The sequence below is a fragment of the Aspergillus fumigatus genome, chromosome 7 (genome assembly GCF_000002655.1).
Source record: "Aspergillus fumigatus Af293 chromosome 7, whole genome shotgun sequence".
Classification (NCBI taxonomy): domain Eukaryota; kingdom Fungi; phylum Ascomycota; class Eurotiomycetes; order Eurotiales; family Aspergillaceae; genus Aspergillus; species Aspergillus fumigatus.
Genome location: NC_007200.1, coordinates 4,246 through 28,882, shown reverse-complemented (window position 1 = coordinate 28,882; position 24,637 = coordinate 4,246). Strand labels below are relative to the sequence as shown.

Here is a 24,637-nt window from a genome sequence, read left to right as displayed (position 1 = left end):
TCGCTGACTGAGGAGTTACACTACTGTATGCTTTGTGGGACAGAAAACAATGGCCCTCCGCATGCCATTCAACCAGGCCTTTTGGGAAGAGTACCTCTCTGGGCAGGATGCTACCCTCCCTTCTCTCCCTGACACCTCAACCCTCACCAGCAGAGTAATCCGCATACTCGGTGGGAATCCAGGTGCCATGCACCTACAAGGGACCAATACCTATCTAGTCGGAACAGGTCCGTCTCGCATCCTGATCGACACCGGACAGGTAGGTACTAACTTGCTATCCGAGCCCACATGAAGCTAACACAGGCAGGGTCTTCCCATCTGGCTCAGCCGCATTGTGGGGGTCCTGCAGTCGAACAACATCTCCATCTCACATATTCTCCTTACCCACTGGCACGGCGACCATACAGGCGGCGTCCCTGATTTGATCTCCTACAACCCCACCCTCGCCGAACACGTCTACAAGAACCTCCCTGACTTAGGTCAAAAGCCCATAGAGGATGGACAGATTTTTGCGGTGGAGGGAGCGACTGTTCGTGCAGTCTTCACGCCCGGCCACTCGGTCGACCACATGTGCTTCTTACTTGAGGAGGAGAACGCCCTGTTCACTGGGGATAATGTGCTGGGACACGGGTTCAGCGTGGCCCCAGATCTGGGACGGTATATGGAGAGTTTGGAGCTGATGGCAAAGTTGGGCTGTGTGATTGGATACCCCGCACATGGGGCTGTTATTGATGACCTTCCTAGCAAGCTGGAGGAATATATCCGGCATAAAGAGATGCGTGTGCAAGGGATTTTGTCAGTACTAGTGAAGGAAAGGGAGAGGGTGGAGGGGGAGAGAGGGAAGGAAGGCAGGAGGAAGGGCGGTATGACGCTGCACGAAATTGCGAGAGCAATGTTTGGGACGGTGCCAGACGAGGTAATTGACCAGGCTATGGCGCCGTTTCTGATGCAGGCCTTGTGGAAGCTGACGGAGGATGGAAAAGTGGGATTCGAGCCAGGAGATCCTGTCAAGAGAAAATGGTTTGCCGTTGCCCGTCGAAAGACCAGACCATCTATCCGTAGGCAGCACGGGTCTGTTACAAGTCGATGATCCTGCTTGGGTTTTGCGGATGTTTATCATCCGCGCAAGCCCAAAGACGGAAACCCATACCTCAATCCCCTTCGCGGCTCAGTCAGCGATTCTGTGTTCCTGCCTGTGCCTAAACTTTTTAGATAGTCAATATTCGGCAGTGTTGTTCATTCTGTATATACATATATTGAGATTTACCAATGGAGTTCTGATAGGGTTCCTTTGAACCATGCCTTTGTCCTCGCATATTCAAGGTTGTATAATGCCGTGTGCTCGCCGTCGGATTCGCCTGGAAATGCTAGATGTCGGACGGGTTAAGGGTAGAGACCGGCAGGACCGGAGCTAGTGTCGCATAAAATTGTTTCCAGCTCCCCTGCAAGTCCCGAGCTTTCCCACTAAGCTTTAGCCAAGAGTTTTTCTCATACCAGACCTCTATGTGGCACGACTAGACCAACGGATAGCAAAGCAAATAAGCAACAGTCAAAGGATGTCAGCTAGAGCCCTCCACCGCAGGCAAGCAGGCAGTGACCAGTTGCTACTTCAATTAGAATCAGGGCACGTACACTTAGAGACCTATCTCCACCAATACATTTTGTGATAGCCCCGTCTATTACGCCTGTAGGGCGCTAAAAAAAATATTACGTCATCAAATGCTGAGAGTGAAGGCGCTGGTGAGCCGCGCTCTATGGGCCGTAGATAGAGCAGGGATTACCCGCCCATTCGCAGCTGAGGGCTGCTTAAAATAGAGATTTCTAAGCAAGATCGAAGGTGCTAATCTCGTACCACAATTCTAGAGGCCACTGGGATACCTCTAGACATAGGAGCCCCCAAACAGACGCCTGAGCGTGCCCGAAAGTTGACCAATTTCTGGGTGAAAGCACTGGAAGCGGATCGAAGTCGGCTATCGATAACTCGATGGACAACCTAAGCTCAAACGTCAGGAGACACAAAGCTGTGTCCCAGAAAGAAGAGCTCAGAGAGCTTGAATTGTGGAGAGAAGCCGTTGGTGAGGTAATGGGTCAGAACTTCTGGAATGGCCTATGAGCCTGGACTTATCGGTGACAGGACGGGGACCGAAAAGCAGACCAATCTCTTTCCAGATACCTCTATCTACACTACTATCCTCCCTACTGATCTAGGGGACCACTTCTTCAACAGGCAACGGAGGGTGAGGAAGTGCAACGATATTTTCAATAAATAGAGTCCGGCTCAGCAGTTTGGCAATATGGTGTTTCGCGGAAGCTTTTCCAAATGTAAAAAATGTACCTTCATACTCGGGGCTGAAACAACTCCTTCTTGTAATCTTCAAAAACTGGCGGCATCTTCTTCTATAATTTCTGTGTTTCTACCCTGTCCTGTGTTTCAGTACACAGGGTTTTTAGCCAGTACCAGAAACCTCATGAGGCAAGCAGTCTATCAATATATTTGTTGAATGAGTATCATGTCTTATAAAGCTCTTCACCACAATAGTGGAAAGCAATGTGTTTGCTGGGCTGACCCTAGGAGTTATCACTGCTGCTATGGTAAGGGGGGAGCTGGAGAGATGTAATGCATGCCTCTAGCCCAAACCAGTCAAATAGTTTCACAGAGCAGAATTCTTGGCACTCAGCAATTTCATCATCATCGTTGCTCTAGTATTCCTTCCCACTCGTCAAACACCTCCTTTAGAGGTAGAATCCTAATAAAACCCTGACCACTCATGTCACCTGTCGCAATCTCCGGCACCGTGTGACGCCATTCCAGCCTCACCCAGCCCAAGGCACAAAAAAAAAAAAAAATCTCCACTCCCGTGGGTAGTTGACCGTTTGTCCTTTGTAGAACGACCTTGATTTCTCCTCACTTATGGGTGGGCCGATTTCAGCAGCAAGCGCTTCGATATGTGGTGTTTCAAGAAGAGGCGCTCAAAGCGGGTGCGAATATAAGTCATCGTATGGAGGCTTGAATCGCATATGTAAAAATGTCCATACATTTATAGAGAGAATTCGGTAGAGAGAGCAATCAATCTGCTGTAGTATTAACCAGACACCAAGACAAGAAGTCGAGAGAACCCAGCCCTGTTGCTGTAGGACACGTGACCTCAGGAGCAGGGTGAAAAGTGTACCTTTAGTCAAATCCGTTGGACCAGATGGGAGACACGCAGAATATAAATGGGGCCTGGAGGGTTTGAGGTCAAGGAAAACTTTAACTAACGCAGAACCGTGTTGTTTTTTTGTGTTCGCTGTTAATCTCTACCTATTCCTTATGTCCTTATATTATCTTATTAGTAGGGACCTATAGTAGCAACAATAAAAATGCATTTAAATGTAGGAAGATGTACTCTGTACAGTGCAGATGGGTATGTGACTTAATATAGGTATTAATTGGATCTAGGCTATTTTCATGTAGTATGGAGTTATAGTATACTTATACATTAATCAAAATGTCACTTAGTCAACCAAAGAGTATAGGACTTTGTTAACCAGAATATGCCAGAAACAGAAGTCTAGGCGCCTTTTTAGTAGTGGTTTGATGGCTAACAGACTTCTACTTACCTGCGTTATTGATGCTCTGTTATACTATTATATCAGAGATGGAAGATCTGTGAGCAATATATAGCACTAAGTGATAAATAACTCAGAATAAATAATCCTAAAACTTGAGTGCTAAAGCTCTGGAGTGTAGCTATAATAGCAGTAATATGAAGTTTGGCACTTTGAGCTTCCTAGCCAATCAAGATCAATGGCTATGCAAGCTATAGGTGTCTACTCATACACTGCAATGCGTCGCCAGGGGTTTAGGTCATCTGAGCTTCTCGCAAGGCTGACATGGCCCCAAGCGCGCGACCAAACCCTCACTCCCAGCTGATCTGCAGCTACGACTGGTCGCCTCCCTTAACTAATTTGATGTGTTGGTAAGCAACGGGTACGTTGGGATTGCTCTCAACAGGCGCTATTTTTAGCCTACGCAAAGATCAATTGTCGGCCACAAGCAGGCGTATATGCCATGGCAGGGTGTAAGGGGCCAATGTTAAACTCGCTATTCCTCTACTGTATTCCAGGTCGGTCATTCCTACATGGTTTGTAGGCCACTTCCAGGTTATATCTTTAGAATCTCTGTGAAAGAAGTAATCGCTTGTCCAGCTATCTGCAGTCATGCCTGCGCGTTGTGGGCTAAGTATGTAGATAGCGACGCCTGAACAGGTTACACCACATGAAACATATCTACCAATCAAATCTGATATGCCAGCGATGTGGTGTCCTCAGCAGGTACAGCTACTGGCTTTGAGCGGGGTAGCCACTCTCTCAAATGGGTGTTCATAAGCCTATCTAAGCCAGATTCCAAATTCTCAACGCAAGCTCTCGACATCCGAACATCCCACTACCGGGCACGCTGGTTCAAAAATGCGAGGAAAAGGACCCAAAGCCGCAAAATTGTGGTCACTTCACCCAAAGCTTCATGATGATGTAGCACAGTTGTTAAACGAGGAAGGGCTGCAACTAGACTTCTACAACGCCGATGATGAGGAAACAAACATCAAGGAATGGGACACAAACGTTATGGGTCGATTCATATGCCGAAACAAAGGATGTCACTCTAGCGGTTGGTCAAGCAAAAAGATCGCGATGACAATTCGCATGTACCCCCGAGGGTTATATAATGCGCGAGTGTATCACCAACGATGCAAGAATTGCAGAGCCCTTGGTCGGCCAGTCCTTGATCATGAGTGCTATGCGGAAAGAGTGGCATACTGGCTCAAAAAATGGAATGGAATTGAGGTGCAGCGACCCAACTATAGTGGTCAGAGCAGAGGTCCGCATGATAGTGAGTTGTGTGAGGGATGTAGAGCTGGTCATTGCCCCAACTCAAATGAGGATTTAGCATCAGTCCTGGCTAGGTACGTTTCATACCGGGATTTTTTTATATACTAACCAACCATTCTAGACTGTCGATCTGAGCACTACGGCTGAGGTTGTTCAAGTAGACCTGGCATACGGTACAACTCGCAGCCGTCTCCATACTTAATGTCCTTGCTTCTATCCCTCTTATTACCATTTTTCTATTACCTTCAGATTATTTAGTTCTATTTGAATGATTATATTATTCATGAACCCTATACCTGTTTAGAATAACATTAGGCTACCTGGATAGCAAGTATATAGTCCAAGGACTATATCTCTTGTTCTTAAAGTAGCGGCTAGCAGAGAACGACAGCGATGGATCCCATGTGCCAGGTTATATATAGTATTTATCTTAGCTATCTTTTTTTTTTAACTTCTAAGAGTAGGATAACAGTATAAATGTGGTTTTAGAGACTAAAGGGTTTAAGAGTAGTCTCTAAAACCACATTTATACTTCTCTTCATCTTTCTATTTTAGCTGTTTTTACTGATTGTTAAGTATTTCAATAATAATAATATATATAATGATGAAAAGTTGAAACAGGTAGCTAAGCGGCCAAAATGGCATATTTTATGCCGTCTTAGAAGCCCAACCCATGCTCAGAATCCTCGGCGTTATATATAATAGTCGCTGACACCACCATGGCCTAATGCTATTTGGTTTCCCCCCAGTCGCTTGTGGCCATGGTCCCTTATATTCAACTATCATGGCACTACTGTCTAAGTGCTGGCTTATTAATTACCTATACCTCATTTACCTTGAGGAGAGGAGCCATTTTTAGCTTTTCCTTAGACCATCTTGTTTACTCTAACTCTATAATTGACCCTGTTAAAGCACTCTTTTTTTTTTTTTTTTTTTTTTTTTTTTTTTTTTTGGCAACCTCATTTTGTTTGTACCCCTTGTTGGGATTAGGTGATTGCGTTCCTGCTGCCTTCCTTAGAAGTGGTACCCTGTTCTCAGGCTCCCTCTCCGGAATTGAGCTTTTGTTTAGCTGCTACCAGCTCCTTCGCTAGTTAAGGCAGCCGATGACCCAATTAGAAACCAGATCTTCCCGGTCCCCATGCACGAAGGCATGTCTGATCTTTCTGTCCACACTTTGACAAGCGAATTGGAGGAGGCTTGACGGAAAACCTTGAAGGGGAGATGGGAAGTGATGTTGGTGGAGAGTGCCTTTGTGATTTATGTAAATAGTCTATATAGATGCTAACTGCAAGGAGCACAGCATTTCATGAGAGCATTCATTGTCCTTGGATATAGATTATGGCAAGGGTGACAGGAATTAGGACTTGGGCTTCAACGAGTGGGATACCTTATTGCAATATCTCTAGGGCACTTAAAGTTCTATTTTATTCATGACACAAGCAAAGTCCGGCATTTATGGAATTTAAGTTACTGTCTATTGTGGTTATGTGTTCTGCGGCAGACTAATCAAGTGATTGTCATCTGTAGAGAGAGGCACTTCAACCTTTACTATAATGGCTCACAGGGAATGCGTCCACCAAGAAGAGCTTTATTCAGGTGCTGTTTATTCAGGATTAATACACACCAGAATTACTGGGGATAGAATATCTAGAATAGTGAGAGTCATGGATGGTAAACAAAAATGTTAGGGGCTGATGTTGACTTCAAGCCCTGTTGCTGCTGTTATGCGGATGAGATAGTATAAACACTTTAGATGTTGGCCAATAGCAATTAGTTATTAGCAGAGTACCCAACACAGCCAACCTGCTAAACCAGCTTCTGCATTCATCTAGGGCATGTGGTACCTCAGAAGTGGATATTATATGGTTAATGATGGAACAAGAGTCATTAGTGATTCTGATTATGATTTGTATTGTCTTTGAACAGACTCACAAAGTACAACCCAGGCCAATCCAGAGCAAGAGTTGCAGCCGAGGGTTTGGCGTTGACTTTCCTTCACAGTCCGGGGAGAACCACCATTTCTGGCATGTAATTGTTAGTGTCTATGACGTCTGCTGTCTCATTTGCTGGAGAGTAAGAGGAAGACTTAGTTATGGGGTTACTGTTCTACCCAACTATGGAGAACACAAACTAGTGTGCATATGTTTGCCAGGTTTTCATTACACTTCCCCCATGGCATCAGGCAAATCAGCCGAAATCAGATTCTGTCTCTGCTGTACCAGTATCCATGTATATATCTGGAGTTTGTGTCAACAAGTCCCAATCTAGCAAAACCCACAAACATAATATTCAGTCCAGCAGTTCGCAGACAGACACAATGATGTCGCATGGGCTCTCTCCGCTATCATTTGATGGATGGCAAATTGGATGTATTCAGCAAAGCAATTCCGCTTCGACTGCTCCTCGGTTTTCCATGCCAGTCACCCACATGTGATAAGTACTTCCATTTGAATGTGCCGTCCGACGAAGAAGGAATGGAGGATGCTCTGTTGCCTGGACCGACACTCGATGTGGGTCAGGATACGGAAAAGGATTCCCTCGTTTAACTAGATCATGTCGCGTGCATACGAGAGAGGAGTCGAAGGATTGACGTTACATCGACTCGGGAATTGCATGTGATGGGCTCTCATTATCCTATCAGTTGGAGAAGGATATGAATTTGTATAAATGCAGCATGGACGCTCAGAAGAACAGAGCAGTCAGAAGTTTGGAGTTTCCCACAGTGCATCCAAGATGCATTGGGCAATACAGCTCTGGATGGTATCATTCTCCTTGAGCGTTTTTGCTCTTCCAACCGGCCGAGATGCGCTTGTTCGTCCCCTTGAAGACCCATTCTATAGTGCTCCGAAAGGATTTGAATCCACTGTTCCTGGCACCATTTTAAGATGGCGAAATCCCCCCAATCCTATCTCAGCCTTTGGCTTTGCCCCGATCAATCTTGCAGCTTCCTATCAGCTTCTGTACCGCTCAACGGACTCCTTTGGTGAGCCCATTGCGGCTGCATCGACCATCCTCGTTCCGCACAATGCAGACAACACCAAGCTGCTTTCTTTCCAAGCAGCAGAGGACGCAGCCAACCCTAACTGCGCCCCGTCGTACGCCTTCCAGCTTGACTCGGCCACCGACGATGAGCTGGGGTTGATCATGCCCCAAGCGGAGCTGGTCCTGATCATCGCCGCACTGGACAAAGGCTGGGTAGTGACTGTACCTGATCACTTGGGTCCAAATGCCACGTTTCTCGCCAATAATCTTTCCGGACATGTGGTGCTTGACAATATCCGTGCCGCATTGAGGTCGTCTGCATTTTCAGGCATCTCTCCCAAGGCCACAATCACGCTTTGGGGATATTCTGGGGGAAGTCTGGCGAGCGGATTAGCTGCAGAACTTCGGGCGTCGTATGCGCCAGAGCTCAACATTGCCGGGGCGGCGCTTGGAGGGACAGTTCCAAAGATCATGCCGGTGTTCAACACAGTCAACAAGGGCATATATGCAGGACTCCTTCCTGCCGGGATGCAAGGCCTCTCTAATGAATACCCGGCCATCGAAAAAATTCTTTATGATCATCTCGTTCCCGCTAAGAAGGCGGACTTTGTGAAGACCAAGAACCTGTGCATCGTTGAAGACCTCCTCACAAACTCATTCCAGGACTTCTACAGATACATCACAGATGCGAATATGCTAAAAGATCCTGAAGTGACACGAGTTCTTGGCGAAAATGCAATGGGACAGCATGTGCCCGACATCCCGTTGTTCGTCTATAAATCCACCAATGATGATGTGAGTCCGGTCGGTGATACGGATGCCCTGGTTTCTGGTTACTGTGCTGCCGGTGGAAAAGTCGAATATTACAGGGATGAGCTGTCGAATCATGCGACAATGGCAGTCATCGGAGTCCCGAATGCGCTGTTGTGGCTGAAGGATCGGATGAACGGAGTTCCTGCTCGTGCTGGTTGCAAGACGCAAACCGCCCTAACAGGACTGCTAGATCCCCGAACCTTAGCCGTCCTGGGTATTGATCTGATCAAGGTCCTCCTGGCCTTGTTGTCGGCACCTGTTGGGACATTTGTAATTGGATGATATTCAAAAATCTATGATCTTAAAATAGGAACTGTGAACGCATATTGTAAGCGAGCTACAGAGCCGCTTCAGTATCTGCAAGAACTCTTCCGATGTATTTAGCATGAACTCGGCCAAGGTGTAATTAGGATTAACCAACGAGCTCTCTCGGTAGAGGATTCTATCCAAGTCTAGAACGCCTTGTTCCTTTCAGCAGCTGTGAATGCGGGTGTGTAAGTCAATGTTGATCTTAGAAAGTGTGGCCATGGTGTCTAAGCTTTCAATATCGCCCACTGGATTGCCTGTCTTAGTACTGACAGAGTACCTGGAGCGCATAATAGCTGCTGGATAAAGCAAGTGAACACTTGTGTCTGTGATGTCCAAGACTCCAAGGCCGAGTCGAAGTCGGGCAAGAGAGGGTCTCGATCAAAGAGATGGCCAACATTTCCAGTGAGCGAGTCATCATGGAATAAAAGCATTGCTGTGGTAAACCATATTTGTGATGGAGAGAAGTTATCATTTGCTGGTGGTACTCAAGACGGTGTTAGTGTTGGCATGGCTGCTGGAGAGACTATCCGGCTGACTCCGGGCCAGTCATAGACCTCTAGGAACGATGGACATTTCCATGAGGATTAAGCTGGCTCTGCCGCTCTAATAATTCACCTGGAAGCGCTTTCTTGCTTGGTCTTGACTTTAGTCCTGGCGTTTTGGACGCATCATGAGCAGAAACCACCGGTCTCTTCGGCTTCCCAACTTTCCTCTGTTGTCCGATGGCACATTCTGCACCAAGCATTGTACACTGTGCATATTTAGAGGCATTGTTGTGTATGCGCGTACATCTCGGCTTATGTTTCCTGCGGAGCTCGCGAGAGAAGCGCGTCTGGGATGGGTGGATGGATGTGGCCCCCATAACGGTTGTCCGTCAGGCTCATAAAGCCATGCAAAGGATCAATGACGCCAGGGCGAGGCTCAACTCAGTGCAAGGATAGTTTCTGGGGGCTTGAAGAAGTTTGTAAAATACTATTACTGACTAGGGACAGAAAGACCATATATTTTGGAGACATCGGCCGGAATGCAAACACTATTAAGGAATTCTTTGGTTGCCATATAACCCCTTGTCCACCTAAAGCAAATCCAGTGGAGCATATAAATGATGTGGTGACAGGGATGGGAGGTGATGGTTAAGATTAGAACTAGTTCTGGTTGCAGTCTCTAGAATATGGCAACCTATCTCAGGAACTAGATACTATGGTTGCAGAAGCTGTCGCTCGGCCCCTTACTGTTAATAATAGCATACATGAATTTACAGCTTCATTATGGACATAATAAAAGCTTATAATATACTGCATGAATATCTCACTCTTCTAGAATACTAGATACATTAATAATACATTCAAGATATATATTACCCTAGTGCTATTAAACAAATTCACCTTCTAGATGATTAGAGATACACTAACAGATCTTCAGCAAAACCTATTCACTATCTTTTACTTTATTTTTGCTGTGCTAGGTGTCATTTCCTGGCTCCAGCCTCTTTATAGACTATTATGATATCTATAAGGCATGAGAGAAGAAGAGTAACATGTACTACTGGACTTGCTTTATCACTGGCCTTATCATCTCAGAATTTCCCTACCTGCCTGTTTGCGCATTGCTATATTATTTCTGCTAGTACTTTACTGCCTTCCTATCTCAGCAGACCATTCTGACAGTTTCTCTATTGTGGTAAGCCTCCACTCACTCCCCCTTTACCTTATGGGTATAACAGCTTACAGTGTTTCCAGGTAATGAATGAGTGTCTTTACACTTAGCGCAGCTGGTAGGCTACCATGAGGCCTTCAAACCTTATCCAGAGTCGCTCGATAAACAACCCATGAGAGCCAAAACATGGTGGAGCAGATGGCTGCCCTGAATATCAGAGAGAAAATGTATATACAGATACTGCATCAGATTCTAGGGAGAACTAGGCCAAAAACAATGAAATTACATTAGCCACCTATTAGCTCACTCCTGATACGGCGGACTATTTGTACAAAAGGGACTTTTGGTTTTTTTACCATGATTACATCTTACCACACTCTGCCTGTCAAGGTACGAGGTCACAGGTAAACAGAAACAGGTTGATGAGGTAGTTAACACTCAGGCTGGCTACAGGAATCTATATCTATCTGTTCCGGTTGCAGGGCAAACTGGTATAGGTAGGCTCTATAGACAGGACGTAGCTCAGAGGCGTGTGTGTGTGTGTGTGTGTATGTATTTTACAGCCGTGTCTCGTGACTTGCATGTTTTCCACTATCCCTAATCAGGGCAAAGGCCGCCAGGGGGTGAGCCCTGGGTGTCTCTAACTATTGCTAGTTCTATGTACAAACAAGAGACTTTGGCGCGTTCACATAGCTGCCTCAGTCATGGGGAAGGTCTGCTATAGTAGGTTAAATTGCGATGCCAGCTGCATGGATCTATCTCCGCACTATAATCCGCCAATTCTCCGCGTCTCTGCTTTCCCCCCTCCTCTTTTTTTTTTTTTTTTTTTTTTTTTTTTTTTTTTTTTTTTTTTTTTTTTTTAAAGAAGGATTGTATTATCTCAGGCGTGCTTAGGCAGGGGCTGTCTTAGACAGATATCATCAAAGAATTAAGTCTGTGATAGCCAGGCAGCCAGCTTTACTGCACCTTTTGCAGTTCCTAGAAGGAAGGGAATCATCTCAGAGGGGGGCCCTAGGGGTTGGGGTAGGCGTCTCTTAACTATTTGGTAGAAGAAGAAGTGCACTGGAGACTTCCTGGCTCTGCACTAGTAATAAAGATGGGCGTCTTCATAGTTAAACTGCTTATGATAGTCTGCAAAATCATCATGCCCTGTACAAGCTGCTAGGATCCGCCTGAGAAGGTGGCGCGAGAGGCATAGCTCATCAGGGCACCTGGGGGAGGAGGTGATGCAAAGATCTTAGTAGGGCTGCGGGGCCACAGCTTGCTAGTGCTTCTATAGGCCAGAGATCATGGCAGCCTTTGTTTGACGCTTAAGCAAGGCAAAAGAATGTTTTTAGGAGATAGGGGGTTCTAAGGCAGCTCCCTCTTTCGCGGCTTAATCAGCTGCTTCATTCCTAGGGACTTTTACATGCCTAGGGACCTAGCAGATACGTACAGAGCCCCCGTTAGTGTAGGGGAACCTCTCCTGCTTAAGCCAGGTCGAGGCCAGGGTTTGGAAGGTCTCAAAAATTTCTTGGGATAAGCCTGCAAAGGGCGAGAGCAGGTGAGTGGCTACTTCTAGGTTATCTAGGCAGACCCAGAGGTTAGTAGTAAAGCGTGCAGTATGATACTGCATGGCTGCTTTTATACTAGCAAGAGCTGCTTCTGCTTCGGCATCAAAAACCTCTTTATTTAGCCTGAGAGAAAATAATGATTGGAGACATAGTCTTCCTGTCTGGTATAGAGTAAAGCCAGCACCTGCCATTCTGTTAGGTAATTTAGACCTATCTGTAAAGACTTTTATATTAGTGTTTAGGAGAGAGGAGTAAAAGTCTTGGAAGTTGGTAGCTGCCTGCTCCTTGGATAGTCTATTAGGTGCCTTTATTCGTAGTTAAGCATCCGCCTGTGCCTCCCTTGGGAGCTAAGGGGGATATTACAGCGGGTTTATCTGCTCTGATACTGGTAGAGCTAGTACTTAGCGTGCAAAACAGCTAGTTGCCTAGCCAGTCTGTGCAATTTTTGCTGCCCTCCTGCGCAGGGGATGGTAAGGGTCTAGGCGACGAACACAGATCGCGGCTGATGTAGCTATATAATTAAGCTTAATTTCTGCTGGTAGGAGCCTTGATTCCTGGTATAAAGCAGGCAAGGGAGTTGTGCGGTAGATAGGGAGAATTGCTCTAGCACCTGTCTGTATAACCTTAGCTATCTTATTAAGTTGCCCCTGGACCTGATTTGAGATAGAGCCTACACAGGGGCAGGGGCACAAGCGACCTGGCTACTAGGTTTCTGCGCTAAAGTAGGCTTTCTGGAGCACACAGGCTATCACTGCCTGTTGCATGAGATAGGGCTTGATTCCCCAGACTGTGTTCCCGAGGCCATAGAGGGCATTTGCAACTATCAGAGCCTTTGAGGTTGTCTCCCTAACATGGTACTTAAAGCTGAGCTTCTTGTTAAAGAGGACCCCCAGCCAACGCAGGTAAGGGCGAGTTGTATTCTCAGAGACTGTGACCGGGCCTGCTATAATGCTTAGTGTATGGCTTAGATCCTGGTCAGCCTTGCAGTGTGAGAAATGGATTAGTTTATATTCATCTAGCGCGAAGGTGATCCCCTTTATAGCGGCCCAGTCAAGGGCTTCTTGTAGGGAGTTGGATAGGCTTTAGCAGTTCGCCTTAATAGACAGTGAGATTACCAGGATAGCTCCATCGTCCGCGTATCCAAACCTGGACTTTGGAACTCCAAGCCAGAATAAGGGGGCTAGATAGAGCATAAATAGAATAGGGGATACTAGTGAACTTTATGGCAGGCCGCAGAGTATTTCTGTTGCTAGTCCTATTTCACTATTAATGCAGATTTGTACCACTCGCCCTGTGATAAAGAAGGCTACTTAGTGAGCTAGGTTATCAGGCCAGCCCTGCGAGCGCAGTCGATGGATAAGTCTCCCAGGAAGGACTCTATTAAAGGCTCCCTTTACATTAAAGGTGAGGAGTGAGGCTGTTAGCCTTTGGTTAAGGGCCTGTTCTGCATCATGGAGCAAGGATGTAGTCAGATTAGTTGCTAAGCAGAGAGGCAGGGCCCCAAACTATTGACTAGCCAGGACTCTGTACTGGATAGCAATCCATGCTATATTCTAGGCAATTAGTCTCTCAAGGCCTTTGCCCAGTACTGACAGGAGGGCAATAGGCCTATATGACCTAGGGCTAGACCAGTTAGACTTATTTGGTTTTTGGATTATTGCTAGAACTGTGTGTTAAAAGCACTTTAGATAATAGCCAGTTTGAAGGCAACCCTGATAGAGTGTAAGGACTCTGTCTTTGATCAGGGGCCATGCCACCTTGATTATACAAGTGGGTAGCTCGTCAGCCCCAGGGGTTGTATTCCCTGCTTATAGGACTGACTTCTTAACTTAGGCCATGGTTACATCAGGGAATGGCAGTGAGCTAGATGGGACTGCTGGTGTATCTAGCAGGATATCTCCTGCTTTAGTGGTATTTTAAAGAAGGTTCCGGGATATGATATCCTGCTTCTCTTGTAAGGCTACCGCTGGGGGGCTGTCTAGTCTTAAAGGGTCCTTAAGTAGGGGGCTGCAGTAGGAGCCTGTTAACTTATGCTATCTTAACATATCAAACACCTCCTTGCTCTCGGTTACCGCGCTAATCTTGTCTCTCTAGTACTATTCTCAGGCTCGCTGCGTTACCTGCTAAAAGTCTTTCTATGTGCAGAGTCCTGCCCGGTAGTCTTATAATGCCTCCTTGCACGTGGTATTCCACTATTATTAGCCTCCCCCTTAGGGTATTGACTTGTTTGCAGAGGCTGTATATAAGCTATGGATGGCTGCAGTAATTCCATTTGCAAGATAGTCTAGTTCATCTTCATTCTCTGCCGAGCTCCTGACGTTGGCTATATTAGAGGCGAGAAGTGTAAGGAAGCGGGTGTGGTCTAGTATGTTAAATCTTAGTCTTTGCGGAGTTTCTACAGGTCCCTGTTCCTACAGCAGGTTCGTAAAAAGTAGGCGATGATCTGAGGTGGCGTCTAGATAATGTGCAACCCTAGTACTGGCTCCTATAAGGGTTGGGGAGCTAGAGACAAAGGCAAGGTCCAGGACGTTGCCTTTGTCATGTATAGGGATATTAATCTCAGAGGTAAGCAGTAGTCCAAGCCTGTCAAGCCATTCTGTGAATGATTCTGTGAAGGTAGTGGGTGTGTACTGGAGTAAGGGCTGCCATCTGTGGTAGTGTAGGTTGAAGTTACTAGTAAGTAGGGTAGGCAGAGAGAAGTAGGACTCCAGCAAGGAAGTAAGAGTTCTCACTGCTTTACCCGCCTGTTTTGCGCCAGCAGGAGCATTATATATATTAAATATTAAGGCAGATTGTTCTGAGCATGAGGAGATCTAGAGTAGAAGAAGGTCTGAGAGGGTCTCTTGGCTTATTAAGTCAGGGCAGAGTTGGGAGGCTTAGATGCCATTTTTCTGACAAATGTAGGTAAGAACTCAAGGGATGCCACTTATCTCCCAAGAATTAGTTGGGGAGAAGCACTCGTAAGATGGGTGCCTTTTTATGATCTTTTAAGTCAGGTCTCTGTAAATGTAGGGCTCCTGTATAAGGATAATGTCGATGTGATTGGAGTATGCCTGGGAGAGGGTAATTTCATGGGCTTCTGGTATACGGCCAACGTTTAGCTGAAGTATAGTGATAGACTCCTTCCTTGGGTGATTTTAGTACTTCATATTTATTTGTTCATCAGAACTTCAAAGCTGTTTTATAGCTTAGGAGATACAAAGCAGACTGCTCTGGCTATGACTGGGGAAGAGTCTAAAGGCTCCTGTAGCAGGGGGGTAGCCATGCAGAAGGGGAAGGGTGAAGGGCGGCTGTTTATAGCCATGATTTAGTCCTGGGAAGGCTCTGGGACTTGCATGCAGTACTGTCTCTCCAGGCATGCCTTAGCAAGCTCTAGGGAGCTAGTCTTGCGAATCTCGGCTTGCTGGGCCTTTGTGCATTAAGTGCCTGCCTTGCTAGGTTGCAGGAGGCATTGCTCATAGTCAGCCAGGTAGGGGCCATGGCAGTGTAGGCACCTTGGAGGGCAGGTATAGGGAGGTTGGGTACTGCATCTATTGCTATGGCCCTCCTTAGTATGCTAGGTAGAGCCGCAAAGTTGACACTGGGGCTGGCAAGCGCAGGATCTAGCGTTATGCCACTTCTAGCAGCGGTTATACTATATAATCTTTGTCTTTCTTACTAGCAGCTGAGTATTAGTAATCATGCCAAATAAGGAGAGTCGTACTAGAAGGTTGGCCTTGCTGTCCTCTAGGAAGTTGATAAACTAGCTAGATAAGATAGTGTTGGGGTTAGCAGTACTTGTAGCAGTCTCAGTAATAGAGACTGGGTTAAGGCCTATAGCTTTAGTGATCTCTGAAGACAAGATTTCAGGGTTAACAGGGATCATGGAGTATTAGCTGCCAGTAAGTCGGCCAATCTTCCTGGGTACATTAGTCACTCAATAAGAGATCTAGTGGGAACTCTGTTTAATCTGGCAGTCTTTAAAGAAGGCAGCTATGGCTTCCTTTTAGGCCTCTAGGGCTGGGAGGGCTTCAGTAGAGCCTGGCAGAAGAGTAAGTCCAGTTTTGATAGATTAGACGCCCTTAAGAAGCTTTCTATTAGTGCCTAGATAGGATTACAGGCTAGTATGTATAGCAAATACATCCATGCTCTTGGCAAGATGATTCTCTAGAAGGCGCACAAAGAGTTAGTTATCAGGAGGTGATAGCTTTATAGCTAACCTATCAGTCTTAGTATTACTATATGTTTTCTTCATGGTAGCATTGTTCCTAGCTGGGGGACTTCTGGTGACAGTCGCGTATATGAACTGGGCAAGACCGGAGGGGGGATGAGAAGGGGGAGGTGAGGGGGGGAAGGAAGCAGGGCCATGGGCAGGGGCAGGGGGCAGGGGTAAGGGGGAGGGGGGCATTGGTCAAGGGCACGCCGCTAATGTAGGCATTGAAGTGTTGTTAGGCTATATTAGCCAGGTCATTGCTAAGGGCCGTGAGTGCTCCTAGCTGGCGGGGCGTGAGGCCAGCATTCTGGCGTTGGTGATCATCAAGGAAGGCTGCTATGAGACTAAAGATTTTCTGTCCCTTGAGAGCTCTAGCAGTGGCTGAGGTGGTTGTCTTCTGTAGTGCAGCCTGTAGAGGGCCACCAGGTTGGTTGTTATGTCGTGCCATGTTATTAACGCGTTGAGACGCATGGTGGTTGCTGGGCGGGTGTCAGGCAGTGAGCGGAGGGGGAGCTGTCCCTTATCCTAGGCAGGGTGCCTGGATTGAGAGCCTGATCTGAGAATTCAATAGAGTATGGCCTTCCTGGGTGAGAAGGCTGATATAGCTGCGTAGCTTGGAGACTTCTAAATAGTTTGCAGGATTGTGCGGTGAAGATATTCCCAGAGTCACGTGATTCCTTCTTAGCGACGCTGACTCCTATCCGCGGCAGCACCGTGACACTAACTGCTTTTAAATTTCTGTTATAATCCTATTTAAGTATTATTATATTATAATCTAAGGATAATTAATATATCTAAAAATTAAGAAAAATCTGCTGATTAGAACAGTATATCTCTCATCCTATTTAGATTAGAGGTAGTAGAGTAATCCATAGTAGGCTATCCTAGTTAAGGAATAGTTTATAAACTAGGAAGTACACTGCCTACTATAACAGAGTAATTCTTAATCTTAGCATATATTACTGTCAAGGTACTGGATCACAGGTAAATAGAAATAGGTTAATGAGGTAGTTGATACTCAGACTGGCTATAGTAATCTATATCTATCTGTTCCGGTTGCAGGGTAGACTAGTATAGGTGTCATGGTGCTGCCGTGGATAGGAGTTGGCGTCACTAAGAAGGAATCACGTGACTCTGGGAATATCTTCACTGCATAATTTAGCAACCTGTTTAAAGGTCTTTAAGCTACATCCTATCTATAAAGCCTGCCTATACCAGTCTGCCCTATAACTAGAATAGATAGATATAGATTACTATAGCCAGTCTGAGTATTAACTACCTTATTAACCTATTTCTATTTATCTATAATCCAGTACCTTAACATTACATAGCTCCTCCCTTAGAGTTAATACTATTAGAATACCCACCCCTCTGCCCCTATTCCTGCCTAGTAACCCTAAAGAGTTCTCTAAGTATATTACTAGCTATAGTACTAAATAGTATAAATACTGCTGCCTAGTATATAAGTATATCTAGAAGGCTAAATTAACTATTAATAAAGCAAACTAATAAGCTAAATAATCTAAGGCCTAACTCCTAGAATTCTAGTATAAACTCACCACCTTAGAGTAGAGGTATAAATAAGAGACTACTAAGCTAAGGGCTATCCTATAGTACTAGAAGAAATAACTATAAGAGAAAGAGCAGTAGTATATAAAAGCTGCTATAGAAAGGGACTAAGCCTGTTACTTAGCTACCCCTATTATAAATATACCTATACTCACACCTGTGTATAACTCTATCACTAAAAAGCCTATAGTTACTCTAGTAGGAATATCTATATTAGCTACTACCCTATCTTCTAAAGCTACTAGATTATTAGAATAACTCCCTAACCCTAATAAGTTTAAGAGTAACTAAAAGGACCTTTAGTATTTCATAACATAGATTTAAGAGAAAATAAATATTAACCTTAACTGCTTCCTAACACTACAAAGTTAGATAGCTTATATAAATAACCACCTAAAGGATGCACCATACGCCTAGATTCTCCCCTATATTAAGAAGGGAATTAATACTCTTAATAACTACTAAGATATCCTAGACATCCTAGAGCACGCCTTTAGTAACCTTAACTATATAAATAATACCTAAAATGAGCTATTCAGCCTGTGCTAGACTAATAAGGAGTTTAGTACCTTCTTTACAGAATTTTAACACCTAGCCTTGGAAGGTAAGATGCCTGAAGAAACCCTATCTACCCTACTTAAATAGGTTATTAGTCATAAACTCTAGAGCATGCTTATGCACAACCAGCCCCTAAGCTAGAAGTACTACTAGTTTACTAGATTCCTATAGGAGCTTAAGAACTGCTACTAGTAATACACTACTAACTAGCCCCCTATTATTAAGACCTATGTGTTACGACACCAACGCAGCCGCGCTAGTGCTAGGCGGATATGACAGGCAGAAACCCAAGGATCGACGATCACCAGTCAATCCCGGAGTGATCAGGGCACGATCTGGAGAAATGCTTAATCCAGATGGGTTTCTACAGAAATATGGTTCAGTAGTTACTTACTAAACGTGTTTCCATACAAACCATCATCACGTGATGTAGTAGATGGGTATACGAGATCAACAATAGGAGGGTATCGCAATCATCTACCATTCTACCAGTATACCATCTATCACCACTACTACCTGGAGGAACTATGGGTATATAAGGACGCTCATTACCATTGTATCTAGCACTCTTAGTTTTAGTTCCTTATATTTAATATCAATTATTCACTTGAGTACAAGATCACTAGTTCGATTCGTCAGCTACTCTATACTATTGAGTATACATACTTAATAGGCCTTGCTTCTATCTCTACTGTTATTATTCTTGTGTTTAAACTGCCCTTGATCCTGTTCAGATCATTGTATCAATCTATTGGTTGGCTACCTAGTTGGTAGACCTCAGGCAAGTATTGGGTATAGTCCAGGGACTACACCACCCCGTTCCCAAAGTAGTGACTAGCAGGAACAGCAGAGACGGATTCCAGGGTGTGACACTATGCTATTACTGCTAAACCTACCTAGCATCCCTAGTTACCCTAAAGCTCTAGCCCTATTACTACTAAGTCTACTAAGCAAACCTAGCACCCTATTATTGTCAAGGTACAGGGTCACAGGTAAACAGAAACAGGTTAATGAGGTAGTTGACACTCAGGCTGGCTATAGGAATCTATATCTATCTATTCTAGTTACAGGGCAAACTGGTACAGGCAGGCTCTATAGACAGGATATAGCTTAAAGACTTCTAAATAGGTTATAGGATTATGTAGTAAAGATATTCCTAGAGTTATATAATTTCTTCTTAGTAATACTAACTCCTATCTATAGCAGTACTATAACAGTACTCCCCTCCTTAAGGTCAAGCTCTGTTAAGACTATCTACTAGTTTAGATTTACTTAGGTAGTAGCAGTGGAAGTTAGCCATAATCTCTTATACATTCCTTAGGTAATAGGTAGGTTCCTTAGTGGGGTTGTTATAACCTAGCTATTTAATAGTATACTTCAGATAGGGGCCCTATCAGCCCTAGTATTCCCAGTAGGAATCTAGGATATCCTTAATAATCCATTCTTCTAGGCTATTAACCTCTACTGGTGGTGGTGGTGGTGTTTATCTTTATCTAGGAATAGGGTCTTTAGTAATAGGGCGCAGCAAGCTAATATTAAATATAAGGTGAATCTTTATAGAAGCTAGTAGGTCTAGCTTATAGGCGTGTAGGCTAATGATCTTCTTAATATAAAATAGCCCTAGGTATTTCTAGTTAAGCTTCTTCTAGGGGTGTAGGGTCCTGATATTTTAGGTATTTAACCAAACTAGTTATCCTACATAGTAATAGTAAGTAGGTTTCTAGTAGTGATTTATCTATTTCTTATAATAGGCCTAGGCAACACAGATCTGGGCATAGATATAATTGATAATATCTTATATTTTCTTTATAAAAGTCTTAGTATCTCTAGCAGCAGGGTGATTTACAGGCTAGATAGGTTTAAACCCCATGCATGGGTGAAATCTATAATTTATTAAGAAGGGTGAGATTCCAGTAGCCTTAGATTATATAGAGTTTAAGATAAACTTAGCTAATAGTAGCCAGTCAGCCTAATTATCTTATAGGTGGGTAATATAAGCATATAGGTATTATTCTAGAATAGTATTCATCCTTTTAGTTTAGCTATTAGTCTTAGGATAATAAGTAGTAGATAATAGGTTCTTGATATTTAGGCATTAGGTTAGATACTTCTAGAACGCAGTGATAAACTAAGGGCTATAATCTGATACTATTATTCTTAGTAGGCTATATAGCTTCCATATATAATAGATATATAATTAGGCTATGCCTTTAGCATTACAGGTAGTCTAACAGGGGATAAAGTACCTTATCTTTATAAGTTAATTAATAATAACTAGTATAGTATTATAGCCCTGACTAGGTACTAGACTAGTGATAAAGTCTATTAAGATATCTTGCTATAATTATTTAGGTACTAGGAGTAGATATAGCACTCCTTAGTAGGCTTTATAAGATGGGGTAGATCAGCAGTAGGTATGGTAGTTTTAGGTCTAGTAATTAATGTACTAGTACATGCCCGGCTAGTAATATTCTTATACTATTAACTTATATAACTTATACTTTCCTAACACTATAATGGCCCATCAGGGGGGGGGTGATCATACAAATCCTAGGGTTGGCCGGGGGGGGGGTGATCAGGGTAAGCCATCACCCCCCCTTATCTTTATCAATTCTTCATATTTTTTGATGATTTAAAATGATTTATGATTCTAACTAGCTACCCTATTAGATTCTAATATTAAATTCTAGATTAATTACTAGGAAGGTGGTTGAACTAGGGGGGTAGGGGAAAGGTCGAAATTTTTTGTTGGGGTCTGCCAAGACCACTATCTGCGGGAAGCCTATACCCTTTTAGGCCACCATCCAGTATAGATTAGTGCCTAAGGCATCCTATAGACTACTAGGGCCTTAGAATTCAGGCAGAAACTATAAGAAAAATTAATTCTTAGTATTCACCAGGGGCCTAGTACTAGATAACTGATTCTAATTATTTTTAGTGAATAGTAGATACCTTTAGCTATAGAATGATAATAGTCTGATTAGGTAAGCATGATTCCTGATTTTTTAAAAATTCTTAGAAGACACCTTGAAATTTATTACCTGCTGACTAATTATAATTATTTTTAGTAAATAGACCTAATTTCTACTAGTCTAATGATATATAGCATGCGTAGTAATATTCAGCCTAGAATTTTTAAAAATTCATAGAAGTAAATGTTTCGTGGATTTCATAGAGATATATAGTAGGGAGGGGTCAGACTAGAGGGATTAGTTAGGTAGATAGTAATTAGATCTAGTTACTATAATAGACCTAGTAGGGATAGTAGATATATATATATATTAGTCTACTAGGTAGAGGTAAGGTATAAGAGAAATATATATATTTAGAAAGTCAGAGAGAGGTAAAAGAAATCTATAGAGTAGGCCTAGGCATAGTGATCTAGTAGGCAGAGCAGGCTGTCTAGGCTAGGTCATTCAGCCTGCCTAGACTAGTTGATTCAATATGGCTAGGCTAGGTAATTCAGCTGAGAGAGGTCCCCAAGCAGGCTGACTAGGCTTAGTGATTCAGCTGTAAGAGGTCCCTGACTAGGCTAGCTGATTCAGCATGGCTAGGCTAGGTGATTCGATCTGACTAGGCTAGGTGATTTGATATAGCTAGGTTGGGTGATTCGATATGGCTAGGCTTGGTGATTTAGCTGCCAGAGGTGCCTGCGCAGGGGGTCTAGTCTTGGTGATTTGGCTAGACTACACTAGGTGGTTTGGCTGTGAGACATGCCTGCGCAGGGGGTCTAGGCTCAGTGATATAGGCTGACTAGGCTAGTTAATCTAGTATGTCTAGGCCTAGTGAATATATATATTGATATGATCTAGATTTAGGGGTAGCCTTCTATATTTAAAAATATATATATAGAATCATGATAAAATATATTCAACTTATACTAGCCTAGTTAGTCTAGAACCTTCTAGATCTATCTAGGCTTTATAACCATATCTAGCAGAATGAGAAATAGCAAATCTATAGAATAATAGGGCCCCTAGCACCATCTCTGTATCTAGCTCCCATCTCTTTAAGAGAATATTCTCTTCTTTCTCTGCCCGAGGCAGTAAAGCAGGGTCTAGGCAGGCATCCAGGTCATCCATAAGGTCCCCCCTATAGTCCCTAACTACTAGCCAGAACACAATAATCAGACTAGGGTCAAAACACCTAGTGATATCTGCCTGAGCTAGGGCTCCCTTGCAAACCCTAGTAGGGAGAAGACACCTCCAGCAGCAGGTATCTGCCTGAGGCTGCCCATATCGATGCCTTAGCCTGCCTGCCTGATCCTGATATTCTTCCCTCTGCGAGCATTCACTAGTGCCATGGGCACATGACCTCATTCTTGCTGCCTTATCAGTGAGGTGTTCATCTTCTAGATCATTAGTTAGTATAGAATCAATAGATTAATAGAATCAATAGATCAATAGATTTAATAGATAAGATAGATAGCTTACCTGAGATAAAGCAGATCAGGCAGGATCTCTCATGCCAAAACCTCACCGCCCAGGCAAAGATATTCATCTGAATGAGATTCTGCCCTTGTTCCTGCCTAACCGCCTGCCTAACTAGGCCTAGCCTGGATTGCCTATGATCACATAGATCACAGAGGGCCCAGCCAGGGTCACATGACTCAATAGCCCTAGAATCAAACACCCTAGATATGGTACGCCGCCGGCAGACCTGCTCCCCTAGATAATCTAGGAAGGTGGAGACCTCTAGGGCTTTCCCTTTCTGATTAGGCCTAGCCTGCAGCTGGTATGCCCTCACTAGGCAATATGACCATCCAGGCTGGTCAGGTGACCTGCCTGCGCGACCAGATTCTTGCATAAAACTCGTCATCTCATATTCACCAGGCAGAAAATGGATGACTAAGTCAATGTCATGGAAATCAAACCCTGCCCCAATGGCCCCAGTAGCCACTAAGATATATCTGCTAGATTGAAATCGATCTAGCTGATCTAGCTTAGCCTGGTCAGATAGATCAGAATGGAATTTGGCTGCCTCAGGATCCATTTGATCAGATAAGGCATCCACTAGCCGCTTTGTTCGGCAGAAGATGATCACATTAGCCCTAGTCCTAGCACTAGCACTAGCCTGAGCACTAGCCTGAGCACTAGCCTGAGCAGTAGTACTAGACCTAAATGGGCCATGTTTCATCTCAAAGGTCTTGATGAACTGCCGGAGATAGGGGGCATATTCTGATTCAGGCAGGCGGTCAGGGACCTTCTCAACCATATATGCCATATTTGGTAGGGTTAGGTCAGCCCTAACTATTGGAACCTCAGGCAGGGACCCTAGCTTCATCATATCAACGAGCTCAGCCTGGAGGTGGTGAGGCAAGGTAGCTGAGCTGAATACCATAGGCACAGGTAGGGCTAGGGCATGCCAGGCACGCAACATAATTGGCCGATAGCTTTTAGCTAGTGGAATCAGGTGACATTCATCCCAAATAATTCGTGCTAGTCTCTTTTGGGTAATCAGCTCATCTGCTAGCTCATTGAACCTAGGGTGATCTAGATGTTCAATTTGCACTAAGATCACCCTAGAACTGGCTAGCGGCATGACCTGACCAGGTTCCCAGATAGTAGGCTGAAGGCCTAAGGCAGCAGCTTTCCTAGAGAGGTCTAGCTTTAGGGAAATCAATGGCACTATTACTATAGTAACCTGACTAGTGGCTAGACTAGCCCCAAAAAGGAATAGTGTGGTTTTGCCAGCAGCAGTAGGAAGCACTAAAAATAGATAGGGCACCTGTTTCATAATACGATGAAAAGCCTGGCGCTGCTCAGGGCTTCTAAAGGTCACCTGATCATCTTGCATAAACTCTTTGAGCATGTGATCTAGCAGACCCTCATTGTCAGCCCTAACCCCCTGGAAGCTCGCAATCACTCTGCCATAGATTCTCAGGCCAGTCTCCCTAGAATGGTGCATCTGGTCAGCCCCTAGGGCCTCATCATCTAGGTCATCATTTCCTAATTCGGCTAGTGGATCATGAAGGCCTAGACCATGGCGAATGAAACCCTGCATGAGATGGCGCCAGGGAGATAAGCTGATTGGTTGAGCTAGGCTCTCTGATGTCATATTCTTCAGGGTTCTAGATAGAACCTTAGAAGATAGGGGTTTGCAGGTCCGGTGATCATAGAATAGAAGAAAATGGGCC

The 24,637-nt window shown here is 44.4% G+C and overlaps 4 protein-coding genes across 4 annotated transcripts; 2 read left to right on the top strand and 2 right to left on the bottom strand.

The window, feature by feature from the left end:
• Positions 1 to 49: 49 nt before the first annotated feature.
• nscB (metallo-beta-lactamase type thioesterase nscB) lies at positions 50 to 1,090 on the top strand (the record flags this gene model as incomplete). The annotated part of the gene is made up of 2 exons (XM_741823.1): positions 50 to 259; positions 308 to 1,090. 2 exons carry the CDS (start codon positions 50 to 52, stop codon positions 1,088 to 1,090), a joined length of 993 nt encoding a protein of 330 aa, XP_746916.1.
• Positions 1,091 to 7,536: 6,446 nt separating this feature from the next.
• AFUA_7G00110 (putative secretory lipase) lies at positions 7,537 to 8,946 on the top strand (the record flags this gene model as incomplete). The annotated part of the gene is made up of 1 exon (XM_741824.1): positions 7,537 to 8,946. One exon carries the CDS (start codon positions 7,537 to 7,539, stop codon positions 8,944 to 8,946), a length of 1,410 nt encoding a protein of 469 aa, XP_746917.1.
• Positions 8,947 to 12,049: 3,103 nt separating this feature from the next.
• On the bottom strand, positions 12,050 to 12,373 carry AFUA_7G00100 (uncharacterized protein; the record flags this gene model as incomplete). Its single annotated transcript, XM_077805131.1, has 1 exon — positions 12,050 to 12,373. One exon carries the CDS (start codon positions 12,371 to 12,373, stop codon positions 12,050 to 12,052), a length of 324 nt encoding a protein of 107 aa, XP_077661262.1.
• A 9,724-nt stretch (positions 12,374 to 22,097) lies between these two features.
• Positions 22,098 to 24,408, bottom strand: AFUA_7G00090 (DEAD/DEAH box helicase; the record flags this gene model as incomplete). Its single annotated transcript, XM_741826.1, has 4 exons — positions 22,098 to 22,151; positions 23,047 to 23,706; positions 23,794 to 24,228; positions 24,367 to 24,408. The coding sequence occupies 4 exons, from the start codon at positions 24,406 to 24,408 to the stop codon at positions 22,098 to 22,100; spliced, it is 1,191 nt and encodes a 396-aa protein (XP_746919.1).
• Between the last annotated feature and the right edge of the window lie 229 nt (positions 24,409 to 24,637).